General features: G+C 48.4%; 1 protein-coding gene across 2 annotated transcripts in view; it reads left to right on the forward strand.

The window, feature by feature from the left end:
• ITGB5 (integrin subunit beta 5) overlaps positions 1-15,571 on the forward strand; it is a 128,768-nt gene that overhangs the window by 80,922 nt on the left and 32,275 nt on the right. For both annotated transcript variants that reach the window (XM_054551356.2, XM_024244997.3), the window contains exons 9-10: positions 2,794-2,928; positions 15,133-15,562. In XM_054551356.2, coding sequence (XP_054407331.2) covers positions 2,794-2,928; positions 15,133-15,562 — 565 coding nt within the window. The remainder of the gene's footprint in view (positions 1-2,793; positions 2,929-15,132; positions 15,563-15,571) is intronic.

Genomic DNA, 15,571 nt, shown 5'->3' on the forward strand with positions numbered 1-15,571 from the left:
TATTTTTTTATTTTTGTTTTTTACCTTATCTGTGGACAGAGAGCCAATTTCCAAAGAAAGAAGTGCATATCGGGCGTGGGGATTAGAAAGAGCCCTGGGGTGGGTCGAGAAAGCCTGCACCCAGTCCTGTGCAGCAGAGTGGTCCCAGGCCACCTTTTCGTTACTCTGACTTCCAGCTTCCATACGTGAGAGGTTTGAGCTGCATCATCTCCACAGTTCCTGCTGCCTGAAATGTCTTAAGAGTTTCTGATTCCAGAGACTCTGTGGGTAGCAGGAATAATACAAACTTCACATCAGAACACGGGGCCTATGGCCTGAGTAGAACATAAGAGTCCATTTCCATCTAATTCTTAGTTGCTGACTCACAGAGTAGGAGTCCAAGTCCCTCTTGCTTTTTCCCAGATCCTCTCCCAGATCCTCCCTTGCGGCTTTTGAGTGGCGGCTTGGGCAGATCTTGCTGGGGAGCACTGGTGCTTCCTTCCAAAGTTTTATTTGTGAACCACAGGGCCCCCATATTTCAAGTGATCGTTTCCAAGTAATTTTTACATGCCTTCATTCTTCAGCTCTTTTACGATACTGTTTTATTTCATCCACTACTTATTCACAGTTATAAATTTATTTTTTAATATTTGTCTTAAAAAATATTTTCATCTACTTGGCCTGAGACCTTAGCATAGCTGTTAAATCATTCATCTGTCTACCCATCCATGCGTTTATTCATTCAACGACAGATTGTACTAAGTCCCAGAGAGATCTATGATACAGCCCTTGGACTTCACAACATGGTAGAGGAGACAGATCTGTAAATAGCTAATCACAGGCAGCAGGAGAGTGCTGTGTGTATTGAGTGGCGCTTTTGTGAGCCTTGGCCAGTTAAGGCTGGCAAGTTGCAAAGGGAAGTGGATTTAAGACGGATCATATTTTTAGGGTTGTAGAAGCACTTATATAATTTGTTGCAAAGGGAGAGACTATTTTTTACAGAAAGTATTTTCAACAAGCTGTTAATTTGCTGGAAAACTACATATTTCACTTATTCAACTTTAGCACTATATGCTCAGCAAAAAAGAGAAAGAAAGAAAGAAAACCCACAAGAGCAAGAGGCAAGTCTGTCTGCTGTTTTCTCCAACAGCCACACTCCCTAGAGTGTACCCGAGAAGGGAGAGGGAATCTGCAGGGCCGTCTGCGGATGTTGGGGTCCTTGTCTCTCATATGGGTACATCTTGCTATACTCTGTGTTGAGTGTATAAACAGACAGTTGTTTTTCTGGTAAAATATGACCTCTGAATAAAAGCTACTTACTTCATTTGGCCTCAGTCTCCAAAGTGGAATCTTCCTTAGAGATTTTCAAAGAAATTATTATTATTAATTTTTTTTTAAGAGACAGTCTCACTCTGTCACCCAGGCTGGAGTGCACTGGCATGATCATAGCTTGTTGCAGCCTTGAACTCCTGGGCTAAAGCGATCCTCCTGCCTCAGCCCCCTCAGTAGCTACAGGCATGTGTCACAAGGACAATTTTTTAAACTAATAGACGTATAGAAAATTTCACAAACTTTTCACAAATTAAATAAACCTGAGTATCCAGCACCGAGGTCAAACACACAGAACATTAGCAAGGCCTAGAAGTCCCTATTCTGCCCTCTTCCATCGCAATCCCTCAAGGGCAACCATTAATTTTGCCTGTTTTTGAATTTCATATAAATAGAGTTATACGATATATATGCCTTTGTCTCTGCCTTCTTTCTAGTAATGTTATATTTGTCAGATTTATCCATATTATTACATGTAGTCGTATTTTATTATTTCTCATTACTGTATATTATTCCACTATATGAACATACTACAATTTTAAAAAATCCATTTGACTCTTGCTAGGCACCTGAGGAATTTCCAGTTTCTAGCTATTACAAGCAGTATTGCTGTAAACATTCTTGTCCATGTCTTTTTGGTAACGCATACACTTCTGTTGGGTATAATTCTGGGTGAATGCTAGGTCTGAGGTTGGCCTAAGCTTTAGTAGATGTAGCCTAATGGCTTTCTATAGGATTGCACGAATTTTCACTCCCACCAGCAGGGTTGGGGAGCCCTAGTTGCTCTACGTCCTTTCCCGACACTTGATGTTTTTAGTCTTTTTTTTTTTTTTCTATTCTGATAGGTAATTTTGACTTTTTTGTTTGATTCACTGTCTTAAGAATATAATCCACACATAAGATTGGATTCTCTCATTATGTAGTTTCAAACTCAGGCATATGGACCTCATCTGATGGGGATAGGTATGGATGTGAATGACAGGGTGTATTCGTGGAGAAAGTGCCTGCTGAGCTGATTTTGAAGGACGATAAGGAGCCAGCCAGGAGGAGGAAGGAGAGGAGCCATTGTGCAAAGGATCGTTACCCTGGGCGCGTGGAAAGGCTCAAAGCCTGGAGTACATACTGCAAGATTGAGGAACTGCATGTCTGAAGCCGAGGATGGGGATGAGAGGTGGCTCTGGAGAAGCAAGCAGGGGATGGGGCATAACCCATTTGAAGCAGATAATATCATATGGCAGGTCAACTACTATCAACTTCTCCAAACTCACAGAGGGAGACCTTAGGCTGGGTCTAGCAAGATGTTGTGTGAGTGCAGAGAGAAGGGAAAGGATGAGGGAGGGCCAGGGAACCAAGCTCACTGGCTCTTCCTTTGGCTTGGGATTCCTGAGTTAGAGGAAGCCACATGGGCCTCAGAAAACCAGTGTGGGAGCACCTCAGCCACAGCCTTTATTAAATGGTTGGGCTTCATTTTCTCTCTCCATTCAGAGTATCCGGTCTAAAGTGGAGCTGTCGGTCTGGGATCAGCCTGAGGATCTTAATCTCTTCTTTACTGCTACCTGCCAAGATGGGGTATCCTATCCTGGTCAGAGGAAGTGTGAGGGCCTGAAGATTGGGGACACGGTAAGTCTCACCCCAAGTTTGTATGAACTCTTGTTAGCATTGGTCATCAGTCTTTGGGTTCTAATAACTTTTGTGATTTATTAGAGTCCTTTCGGAATTTATATTCTGTTTTCCAATTCAGCATCCCAGAGGAGTCTCCTAAGCCTGTTTTGCATGATGTGTTCAGAGTCTCAGGTGAACTTGTTAAAGAGCCCAGTCAATAGGCAGCCCTCAGCGCATTGCCACCTAAGGCTTTCTCAAGTTGGCATCGTGACTTTGGTGTTTTAAACCATTATCCTCTTAGCTTGACACAGTTGTAATCAGGAGAAAGAGTACAGGTGGGAATCCAGGAGACCTGGCTTTCATTCCTAGTCTTCTGCAAATAGCTCTGTTCCTTGGATAATCTGACCCTCACTTTTCCTTTCTGTGAAATGTAAAGAAAGCCACTCCCCTCATTCTGTTTTGGTGATATAGAATGGATGACTCTACAGCAGTGGAGGACACAGATGCCTTGTCCAGATTAAGTTTATTCAAATGATGTGTGAAGATGTGTGCCTGTGCGCTAAACCAAGGACTTGCGTGAGGGAGCAGGGAGGAGGATATGTGGGCAACAAGAACACAGACACAGACACGGGCACAGAGGCCGTGAGTGGTGATGGAGAGCTAGCCACACATCTTCTGGAGGTCCTGCTGCTAGAAGCAGATCGTGAGCTCCATTCCTGACTTGCTTTGTTGACAGGTCCAGTGCTCAGAAAACAGAAAGCCAGTGAGGGATAATTCTCTTCTACACTTAAAAGAATCTAGTTAGAAACAAAAAAATTATAGAGACCTTACAAATAGATGGTTATATCCTCTTGGCATTCATAGCACGCATGACAGCCAAGGCGGATATAAGCTGACTAATCCCCTGGCTTCAGGGAAAGAGCTTGTGGAGACAGGGACAGTCTTGTGGCTGGTAGCAGTGGTCTCCTTGGGCTTCTCCACATTCCACTGTAGATCCTCTCCCATCCCCGCCTTCACACTTGTCCCTCACCCACTTCACAACACACAGACATACCTCTTTTTTTTTTTTTTTTTTTTTTTGAGATGGAGTCTCGCTCTGTCGCCCAGGCTGGAGTGCACTGGCACGATCTCGGCTCACTGCAAGCTCCCCCTCCTGGGTCCACGCCATTCTCCTGCCTCAGCCTCCCGAGTAGCTGGGACTACAGGCGCCCGCCACCACGCCTGGCTAATTTTTTTTGTATTTTTAGTAGAGACGGGGTTTCACCATGTTAGCCAGGATGGTCTCGATCTCCTGACCTCATGATCCGCCCGCCTCGGCCTCCCAAAGTGCTGGGATTACAGGCGTGAGCCACTGCGCCCGGCCACAGACATACCTCTTACCCTTCCCAAATCTTTCTGCAGTGCCTCGCTCCCCCAAATAAAGGGACAGTTCAAAATATCATATGGAAGTTGAGAAAATGAAAGCCTCTCATGACTGGCTACCAAGGCCTTTTCTAAGACACGTTGTTTCCAAGTTTCTTTTGCTTTTAACAAGATTGAAGGAAGGCCTAATCAAGCTGTCGGATGATAAGTCATTATAAATGATTATTTATTTATTTATTTATTTATTTGGAGACAGAGTCTTGCTCTGTCACCCGGGCTGGAGTGCCGTGGCACGATCTCGGCTCACTGCAACCTCCGCTTCCCAGATTCGAACGATTCTCATGCCTCAGCCTCCCAAGTAGCTGGGATTATAGGCATGTACCACCACACCTGGCTAATTTATGTATTTTTAGTAGAGACGGAGTTTCACCATGTTGCTCAGGCTGGTCTCGAACTTCTGGGCTCAAGGGATCCTTGCACCACAGCCTCCCAAAGTGCTGGCATTGCAAGTGTGAGCCACCATGCCTGCCCACAAATGATTATTTATGGCTTTTAACTCAGAAGACATTCATAGAACAAGGTGACATTGCTGTTACAAAACTCTTGTTCCCATCTTTCTATTTATGTGAACTTTTTTTGTGCTTAAATCTCTACAAATAAAAAATAGAAATATAATTGATGTGGATCCCTGTCTTGTTTAGCAATAATTAATATTATTTTACATCTGGGGGAAAGCCTCATCTCATTAAAGAGGTACTTCCAATAACATTTTACTGTTTGTTTTTAATAATTGTAAGAAGTTGCAATGTATTTATGTTGTTTTCATCCATTATAATGATTACTCAATCCAGATGATTAAAAAAACAAAACAAAACACTAATGCTTTACAGTGCCAGGACAGGATTTAAAGAGATAGTTATAAAAAATGGAATGAGGCTGGGTGCAGTGGCTCACGCCTGTAATTCTAGCACTTTGGGAGGCCTAGGCGGGTGGATCATGAAGTTAGGAGATCCAGACCATCCTGGCTAACACGGTGAAACCCCATCTCTACTAAAAAATACAAAAAAAAAAAAAGTAGCCGGACATGATGGCGGGCACCTGTAGTCCCAGCTACTCAGGAGGCTGAGGCAGGAGAATGGCATGAACCCGGGAGGCGGAGCTTGCAGTGAGCCAAGTTCGCACCACTGCACTCCAGCCTGGGCGACAGAGTGAGACTCCGTCTCAAAAAAAAAAAAAAAAAAAAAAAAAGGAATGAGGCAGAAATACCAAAAGACCCCGACAACATGTAAGTGAATTCTATAGATCTGTGGGTGGAATGTTTGGTGTAGCGTGTCAGGAAAGCTGAAGGATAATGTGGGAAATATACCCAAACAAGGAACCCTTTACTTGGAGAAATAGGTATGATGGAAAAGAGATGGGAGAGGGATGGACTGTCTAATCTAGCATACGCCAGGTTTCAGGAAGGCTCTTGACAATTTCTAATGACATCCTTATAAATAAGGCAAATATTTAGTAATATGGGTTGACAGCAGCACAGTCATGTGGATTCGTAGCTGGGTGAACATGCTTTCTGAGAGTGTTGATAATGCAGCCAGAGGGAGGACTTGACTGAGGTTCCAATGTCTCTTGTCTGTTGTGTTTGTCATTGGCTTGGGTTGAACTCATAGGAGACCTTATCAAATGTGGGAAGGCCACAGAGCTGGAGAAAACAGCTTATGTTATAAAGCAGGAAAGCCAAGATTTAAAAATAATTTTCAAAATTGAGATGGATTGAAATCATGAAGATTAATGTCTTATGTTTTAGTTCAGAATATTACTAGGATATAGGAAACTTGGTTTGATAGTAAAAGAAAAACATCTGGCAGATTATAATGGCTCAAAGCCTCAATGCAAATAAACAGTGATTAAAAAAAAAAGTCTGCCAGGCGCAGTGGCTCATGCCTGTAATCTCAATACTTTGGGAGGTCAAGGCGGGAGGATCACTTGAAGCCAGGAGTTTAAAACCAGCCTGGACAATAAAATGAGACCCCCATCTCTACAGAAAATAAAAAATTAGCTGGGCATGGTAGCACACACCTGTGGTCCCAGCTACTCAGGAGGCTGAGGCGGGAGGATGGCTTAGGCCTAGAAGTTCAAGGCAGCAGTGAGCTATGATCACACCACTGTATGCTAGCGTAGATAACAGAGTGAGACCTCGTCTCTTAAAAAAAAAAAAAGTAATGTCAGTAATGGCTGGGCACAGTGGCTCACATCTGTAATCCCAGCATTTTAGGAGGCTAAGGCTTGTTAATTGCTTGAGCTCAGGAGTTTGAGACCAGCCTGGGCAACATGGCAAAACCCAGTCTCCCCCAAAAATACAAAAATCAGCTGGGTGTGGTGGGGAGCACCTGTGGTCCCACCTAGTCAAGAAGCTGAGGTGGGAGGATCGCTGGAGTGCGGGAAGTTGAGGCTGCAGTGAGCCATGATTGGGACACTGCACTCCAGCCTGGGTGACAGAGTGAGACCCTGTCAGAAAGAAAGAAAGAAGGAAAGAGAGAGAGAGAGAGAAAGAGAGAGAGAGAAAAAGGGAGAAAGGAAGGGAAAGGAAGGAGAGAGAAAGAAAGAAAAGGAAGGGAAGGGCAGAGCAGGGCAGGGCAGGGAGGGGAGGGCAGGGCAGGGAGGGCAGGGCAAAAGAAAGAAAGAAAGAAAGGCGGGCACGGTGGCTCACGCCTGTAATTCCAGCACTTTGGGAGACTGAGACGGGTGGATCACCTGAGGTCAGGAGTTCGAGACCAGCCTGGCCAACATGGTGAAACCCCGTCTCTGCTAAAAATACAAAAATTAGCTGGGCGTGGTGATGTGCACCTGTACTCCCAGCTACTCAGGAGGCTGAGGCAGGAGAATTGCTCGAACCTGGAAGGCAGAGGTTGCAGTGAGCCAAGATTGCGCCACTGCACTCTAGCCTGGGTGACAGAGCGAGACTCCTTCTCAAAAACAAACAAACAAACAAACAAAAAAGATAAGTGAATAAAAAGTAATGCCAGTTGAAGCTGTGTTTAATAGAGATATTTTGAAACCTCACACCTGGAGTTCTATATTTAGTTCTTTTTATTTTATTTTATTTTATTTTATTTTTAGAGACAGAGTCTTGCTCTGGTTCCCAGGCTGCAGTACAGTGGCTTGATCATAGTGGACTGTAACCTCTAACTCCAAGGCTCAGGCAATCCTCCCGCCTCAGCCTCCCAAGTAGCTGGGACCACAGACCTGCACCACCATGCCCAGCTAATTTCTTTGTGGTTTTTTTTTTTTTTTTTTAAAGAAACAGAGTCTTGCTATGTTGCCCAGAATGGTTTTGAACTCCTGGCCTCAAATGATCCTCCCTGCTCGACCTCCCAAAGTACTGGGACTACAGTCATGAGCCACTGTGCCCAGCCCGGTTCTTTTTTGAAAAAGAAAAGTGACAAGCAACTATCATGATGAATTGTTTAGAAACTAGAAAGGTCAGAGGAACTAATATTTGTCAACAGTAAGACTGTAAAGTCAGAACTCTTTTCAGATGCAAAAAAACTGAAGCCACTTTATGCTGCCCAAAGTGAAAAGGAGAGTCATTCTAAATATATTGTGCTTCCTTATGGAAAGCAGGAATACAGTTAGTCTTGGGAAGGACCAGAAACAACCTAGACAATGAGTGGTCTATGGTCACTAATTGCCTGTGAGGAAGACATTGCTTTTCATGCTGACAGATGGGGAAGACTGAGGCACAAAGCATACAGATACATAGCCTGAAGTGTCGACATGAAAATTCAAAGCCAGGGCTTTCTGTTCTGAAGCCAGCTCCCTCACCACCTTTATCCAGCTTCTTGGTGCCCACGATTCTAGTCTACCAAACCTATTTCAAAGGACTCTACCAGCACAAAGTACAATCCTGAGGAACAGGAGCCTCCACGGGAGAGTGCCACTGACTAAGCCCCCCGCACCATGTGGGGAGCCCAGCGCTCGCGCACTGCTGACAGGCAGCCTGGGATTTGAGGATGAGCGTGACTCGCCCCAGCTCACCCAGCTAAGAGGCAGTGAACTCACAAGCCAAACCAAGGCCATTCCCCCTCCACACCAGGTCATCTCGCTTATCACTGCCTCCCCATTACAGAGCAAATTGTATTTGTTTGCATGGAATGGGGACATCCAATGTGCCCTGTCCAACGTGCCGCTTACTGTGGTGGGGGCATTACTGCTGCTGTTTGCCTCTTACAGCAGCTTTATAAGGGAGTTGTTCCTTCCCCATTTTATGTATGAAAAACTAAGACTCAAAGTGGGGCCTGAGAAGCGTGCCAGAAGCCTCAAGCATCGGGAGCCAAGTTGGGGGCTGCTTCCGAGGCCACAGTGCATGCGTTTCCCACACACTTTGGGGAGTAACAGCTTCTAGGAAGCATACGGTGGTGTCATGGCCACTTATGGATGGACACTCTAGTGTACAGATTTTGATTTTTGCTGGGATACCTCAGAAAAATGGGGAAATTGTCCAGAACTTGAAAAAGATTTTACACGATTTTTCAAATGCTCTGAAAATCTCAGATGTAATGAAGTGGTTTTTAGAGCATTCGAAGCGACACTAAAGAAGAGGGGAACTTCTGCTCAGGCCGGCACCTTTGACAGCTCTTCCTGTGGGATTAGATGGGCCGCAGCCCTGTGGGAACAGCAGGAGCCCTAGGCGACCTACCCGAGCTGGCCCTTTGTTTCTACTCACTGTCCCAGTGTTGTTGTCTTGCTGTCCAAGGGCCACGGTCACATGGCCCCTGGCTCCACTGTGAGGGCTGTGGGGTTTTTGTTTTCTGTGGATGAAGACAGGCTGGCACAGGACAGTGGCCACTGCTCTTCAGAGCCAGACATGATTCTGTTCACAAGGGCCACACCAGGCCATGCAGGCCAGGAGAGGCAGCTCTCTTGAGGGCCTTGGAGGCCATCGGGGGCAGAACTGGCTCCATCATTTGTAGGTCCCAGTGCAAAATGAAAATATGGGGTCCATGTTCAGAAATCATTAAGAATTCCAACACAGCAACCACAGAGCATTAGAGTAAGCATGGGCCCTTCTGAGTGGGGGGCCCTTGTGACTGCACAGGCATACACCAGGGAGCCGGCCCTAGCACGGGGAGTTGAGGGGCTTTCCCTTTTCGATGAAGGAGAGGGGTCTGTCAATTCCTCTGATCCCAAAGACAGAAGGGGTGCACTTACAGCTGGAACCAGTCTGGTTTTCTTAACCCTGGCCCAAGAAGGCAAACTTTCCATCCCTTCTCTCAGGCTGAACTGTCTCCAAAACATTGACAGTTGGGCTTTGGCAAGCAGGGGTGCTACTGAGTGTGTGAGTATTTCCCTCTGGACGTGTGTCCCCAAGCCATACATTTCAGAACTTGCTAGTGACTGTGCTGACATCCACTCGTACTCAGTGTGTTTATGTACCAAATCCCGTGCTCACTCAGGATGGACAGATGAGGCCACAGATCAGGGGCTCAGAGTCTGGTGGAGGAAATAACATGCAGAGGAGTCAGCCCCGTAGAGGGTGACGAGTGCTGTGGGAAAGCCAGGTGTGGCACTGCAGGAGCCCAAGGAAGAAGGGCCCAGCACTGCAGAGGGAGCTGTTGGAGCTGAGGCTCAGAGCGCCAGTCGGAGTTTCCCAGACAGAGAAAGCGGGGGTGGGCTGGTCCCATCAGTGGGCCTGCCATGTGCATATTGGCAAGATGTGTCTGCTAGGGTGTGACGAGCATCATCCTTTGGCCAGTGGAAAGCAGCTGATGGTGATGGCCATGGAGGCAAGAGGAGTGGGCTGGGGAGGGAGGGGAGAGTGGCTGGCTTGGGCCACAGTGGTGAAATATACCTGCCAACCTAAGGGGTCTGGCCATTCTGGCCATTGTTTGGCAAGCGGGTTCCATTCTTTGGTGGCAGGAGTTGGGAGGGCTATGGGCAAGTCAGGGAATGGTGGTGGGGGTAGACAAGAGTACCAAGCATAGCTGGAGGGTCTGGGGACTCCCCTGGAGAAGAGGGGTTAGGAAAAGCAGGCACAGTTCAGCTGTCATCAGGGATCTCGGGGTCTGGCCTGTGGACAAGGACACGGCCCGTGTGAGGGGCAGCCAGATGGACCTCGCCTCCTCATTATCACAGCTTCCTGCAGAGGTGGAAGAGGTGCAGGCTGTGGTTCTGTGACAACCCTGTGTGCCCTGGGTCAAGACAGATGTCTAGCAAGAAGCAGGAGAGGTGGCAGGGCAGGGGCTGAGGGGCAGGGATGTCCTCAAAGAGAAATACGGCTTAAATCAAACCTTGAAAGCCCCAAATCCAGTGAGATTCTCTTTCTCAGTGATTTCAATTGTTTCCCTAATTTTCCTCCCTTTATCCTACACCAACCATCAGGAGTCAGTTTACTCAGGAACTGGCTTCAACAAATCAGTATGCAAGTGGCTGGCTGTGAGGCTAGCACGGACGCCCAGCAAAGCAGCCAGTGAACCCCGTCATGGGCTTCCCACAGCACCCACTCCCCACTCCCATCCACTCCTCGGGGCCCTGTAGCCTGTGCCCATCCCAGCTCCTTTTTTGTTGAGATCTGAGTGGACTTGGCATCTGCATAGGATAGCCCTGGATTTGGTGGGTTCAGGGTGGGGGCTGGGCAGCCCTTTTGAAAGGGTGCCTCAGGCCAGCCAGCCCCACAGGGTAACCAGGAGAATCCCAATGAAGTTCTAATAACAAGATCAAGCGGGAGGGCTGCTGTGTCTGTGACCTTCCTCTGGAATCTCAGAGCGAGTGAATGGAAAGTCTCCAGGAACTGGGGAGCCTTCAGTATCAGTTGAAGTTCTCAGGAATCAGGGGAGGGACTCGAAGAGGCCTCATTCCAGCTGCCTTCTAGCCTTTCTGGATTCTTTCCAAATCCAGTAGGGAAAATGGACCCTCTGAAAGGCAGGGTAAGCAAACAGATTTCCTTGCTGGTTCTGAAGTGCTTTTTATAGCACTTCCTGTGCCCAGCAGGAGCTGAGACTCAGTGGCTGAAATAGACAGAACATTCTCTGGTTATCAGGCATCCGGCTGCACTCCAGGCTGCACAGGGCCAGACAGATAGCACCTCACTTGGACCGAAGCCTTGACTGGGGAAGGCCTCAGGACCTGCTTGAAAGCTGGGCCCTCCTTGCTTGCCCAGCTGGGCAGACAGTGCCCGAGTGTTTCTACATGCTGGTGATTGAGCGCCAGAACTTTAGGGGTGCCCTAACCTCCCACTTTCTCCCAGACACATCAGCAAGATTCTGGAGACTTAACTCTCACTTTCATTGCTTTAACCCCAAGGCAGGCAAGTTTCCATGAGACAAGGTTATACTCACAGGTGTGCACTCCCCACAGTCTTTCAATAATTAAATGCCTTTGGCTCTTGGTCCAGGTCATTCCTCTGTAGTTTATTCATTTTCTGACCCTCAGATGCCTTTGTGGAGCACAGGCTTTTCATTTAACAAGTCCAGCAAGTTGTAGCCCTAGGAGTACAGGGTTTCAGCTGTAACTTGAAGCAAGCTACGGGTAGCTTCAAGCATGTCACTGTTCGGGGAGCTTCAAGCAAGTAGTAATAGGAGATGCAAGCAAGTTTCTCTCTGGGCCTCAGAAGGGAGGGATGGCATCTGCCCCTCAAAGCTCCATTCACCTCTGCATTCTTGATGGCCCCACAGGTGGCTTCGGGCAGGCATAGTCCCCACTCCCATCCCATCTGCAGGCTCAAATCGTTCCCAGCCCATGGCAGAAAGATGTGGAGATGCCTCTGGCCACCACTTTGGGGATCACCATCAAGGGGTCCCTTTAGTAAGCCAGGCTGGCTCTCCCTCTGTACCCTGATGAGGTAGACCTCATTCCCCCTTCTAGGAGGTGATATGCTAAGGAGAGCGCGGGCCCTGCTCTAGGTCTGGCCCCACTCCTCATCAGCTGTGTGACCATGATTAAATCTACCAACCCCACCAACCCTGTTTTCTCTCTGGTAAAATGAGGACACTTCCTTCTAGGGCATTTAAAAGAGATGCTTGTAGAAAAGTCCAGCACAGTGCCTGGTACATAGTAGGCACTTGGCAACTAATAATTATTAGTGTTTTGTTTTGTTTTTTTTTCTTTTTGAGACAAGATCTCACTCTGTCATCCAGGCTGGAGTGCAGTGACACGATCACGGCTCACTGCAACGTCCCGCTCCCGGGCTCAAGCAGTCTTCCCACCTCAGCCTTCTGAGTAGCTGGGACCACTGGCATGTGCCAAAACGCCCGGCTAATTTTTTGTACTTTTGGTAGAGATGGGGTTTTGCCATGTTGTCCAGGCTGGTCTCGAACTCCTGGCCTCAAGTGATCCTCCCAATCTGCCCACCTTGGCCTCCCAAAGGGCTGGAATTACAGGCGTGAGCCACCACGCCCATCCTATTCGTGTTATCCTTTAACTGATTTCAGTGTCCAAGTGGATTGAATCTTTACTCACCTTGAGAGACTCCCTGTACCTCGAGACCTTGGAACTTAGCCTTGGAGTTGTTTTTGTCAGTCTCTCCCCTTTGCCTCCTCCTACTCTTCCTACCCACAAAGATGGAAGGTAAGGTGGAGCTAGCCCAAGTTGTCTGCAGCTGGCCTGGTCCCCCGAGTGTCTTCTGATCCTGCTCCCCTAGCTATCCTCAGCTCACCTATCCAAAAGCCTCTCCTGTTGAGCCTCTTGGCTAATGCTGAGTCCTGGGTGTCTGTTGTTAAGTCCTTTGAAACAGCAGTTTGCTGCCACGCAGGACTTTCTTCAGGACTTAGCAGGATCTATCCTCCTGCTCAGTCCCATGCCCTGTCCCCTCTCCCCGTGTCCCTAGATGTCACAGCATCTGAGGGGAGGCCTTTTAGAACTAGTAAAAATCTCAAAGTAATAGGGATCTGTATGTTTGGAAACAGATATTTATAATGTTCTCAAAAAATGAACATCATGGGCCGGGCGCAGTGGCTCACGCCTGTAATCCCAACACTTTGGGAAGCCGAGGCGGGTGGATCACTTCTGGTCAGCAGTTCGAGACCAGCCTGGCCAACACAGTGAAAACCCTGTCTCTACCAAAACTACAAAAATTAGCCAGGCATGGTTGCAGGCACCTGTAATCCCAGCTATTCGAGAGGCTGAGATGGGAAAATCGCACCTGGGAGGCAGAGGCTGCAGTGAGCCGAGATGGTGCCACTGCACTCCAGCGTGGGTGACAGAGAGAGACTCTGTCTGAAACAACAACAACAACAACAACAAAAACATTGTTACCTGAAGATTGTCCAGTAAATCAAGTGAATGATGACATTTTAAAAATTAGCTTTAATGACCGGGCGCAGTAGCTAACGCCTGTAATCCCAGCACTTTGGGAGGCGGAAGTGGGCAGATCATGAGGTCAGGAGATGGAGACCATCCTGGCCAACATGGTGAAACCCCATCTCTACTAAAAATACAAAAATTAGCTGGGTGTGGTGGCGCGCACCTGTAATCCCAGCTACTCTGGAGGCTGAGGCAGGAGAATCGCTTGAACCCAGGAGGTGGAGATTGCGGTGAGCTGAGAGCATGCCACTGCACTCTAGCCTGGCAACAAAGTGAGACTCCACCTCAAAAAAAAAAAAAAAAAAAGCTTTATTCCAACTGAAAGAATAGAATTAAGAACAGTAATAGCTGAAAGTGGTTTTTAACCCATTCTGAGCTTCAGAATGATCGGAGGAGCCTTTTGAAAAATAAAGACATTTGGACCAGATCCAGTGAGTCCGTTTGTGGGGTGGGCCGGGCCTCTGTCTCTTCAGGGAGTAAGGGAGAACCCACCCCTGAGTAAAACTTTACAACGGCATTTCATCAGGGCGCACTGGCCACCTGTCTGTGCGTTTTCATGGAATCCACAGTGACTTGCTCTCAGGACTCTGATAGGTGATTCAAACCCCACGTGGCTCTCCTCAGGGGGATGAGGAGGAGAGGGTGGGGGAGTCAGGCTCTAGTTCCTGAATCAGACCAAGCCTCATCCTTGCTTTCCCTCCATCCCAGCCCTGTGGGCAGCTGACAGGCATCCCTCCCGCACCATCTGCCACCCAGCCAGGCCCACCTTGAGCCTGTTTCCAAGGCAATCTGTGAGAAGCTCCTGAGTGAGAAACGCTTCCTTACATATTCTGTTTAAAAAGAAAAGGTCTGTCCATGTGCACAGTGCATTTCATCAGTCGGCGACTCTGCTTTAAGACCTCAGGGGCATGGGGGGATTGTGAAAGATGCAGCTATGACAAGCACTCCCAGAGGAGGAATTGGGGCACGGGGGGCTCGGGGGTGTCTGGAGAGCAAGCTCTGGAGTCAGCTGAGCCCTTTGCCAGCAGGCACGGAGCCCTCTCTATGGCGGGCCAGGCAGGTGCCCTTCACCCAGCACCCTGTGAGAGTGCCACCGTGCCCCTGCATCTAGCATTGTGCCTGGCACAGAGGCAGTGTCCAGGAAATATTTGTCCACCAAATGACTTTTTAATTGAGCAGAGAAGAGGCATCTGCAGCGGGGCTGGGAAGAGGATAGGACAGAAGAGAAAAGAAAGGGAGAATTAAGAACTGTGTGAACTCGAGGAAGCCCTATACCTTTCCGCAGGGGCCCATTTCCTCAGGGTCATGAGGATGCAGAGAGATAATGAATGTTAAAGAATTCACCTGTCAAACGTGAGCTCACCTGCGCATTCTCTTCTCCATAAAGCATGGGAGCTTGCTGGTTCTGAGGTCTCTTCCTACTCAGGCCACCTTGGTGGTTCTACCTGTGTGTGTGGAGAGGGCTGGATTTCACAGCTGCTCTTCATCAAGGGCCCTGCCCCGGGTGAATGGGAGACCTTGGCTTGCCACAGCGATGATATCCCTTCTCTTCCTTCTGCCTAGGCATCTTTTGAGGTATCAGTGGAGGCCCGAAGCTGTCCCAGCAGACACACGGAGCACGTGTTTTCCCTGCGGCCGGTGGGATTCCGGGACAGCCTGGAGGTGGGGGTCACCTACAACTGCACGTGCGGCTGCAGCGTGGGGCTGGAACCCAACAGCGCCAGGTGCAGCGGGAGCGGGACCTATGTCTGCGGCCTGTGTGAGTGCAACCCCGGCTACCTGGGCACCAGGTGCGAGTGCCAGGATGGGGAGAACCAGAGTGTGTACCAGAACCTGTGCCGGGAGGCAGAGGGCAAGCCACTGTGCAGCGGGCGCGGGGACTGCAGCTGCAACCAGTGCTCCTGCTTCGAGAGCGAGTTCGGCAAGATCTACGGGCCTTTCTGTGAGTGCGACAACTTCTCCTGTGCCAGGAACAAGGGAGTCCTCTGCTCAGGTAAGTGTC

This window comes from Pongo abelii, chromosome 2, assembly GCF_028885655.2.
Source record: "Pongo abelii isolate AG06213 chromosome 2, NHGRI_mPonAbe1-v2.0_pri, whole genome shotgun sequence".
In the NCBI taxonomy this organism is placed as follows: Eukaryota; Metazoa; Chordata; class Mammalia; order Primates; family Hominidae; genus Pongo; species Pongo abelii.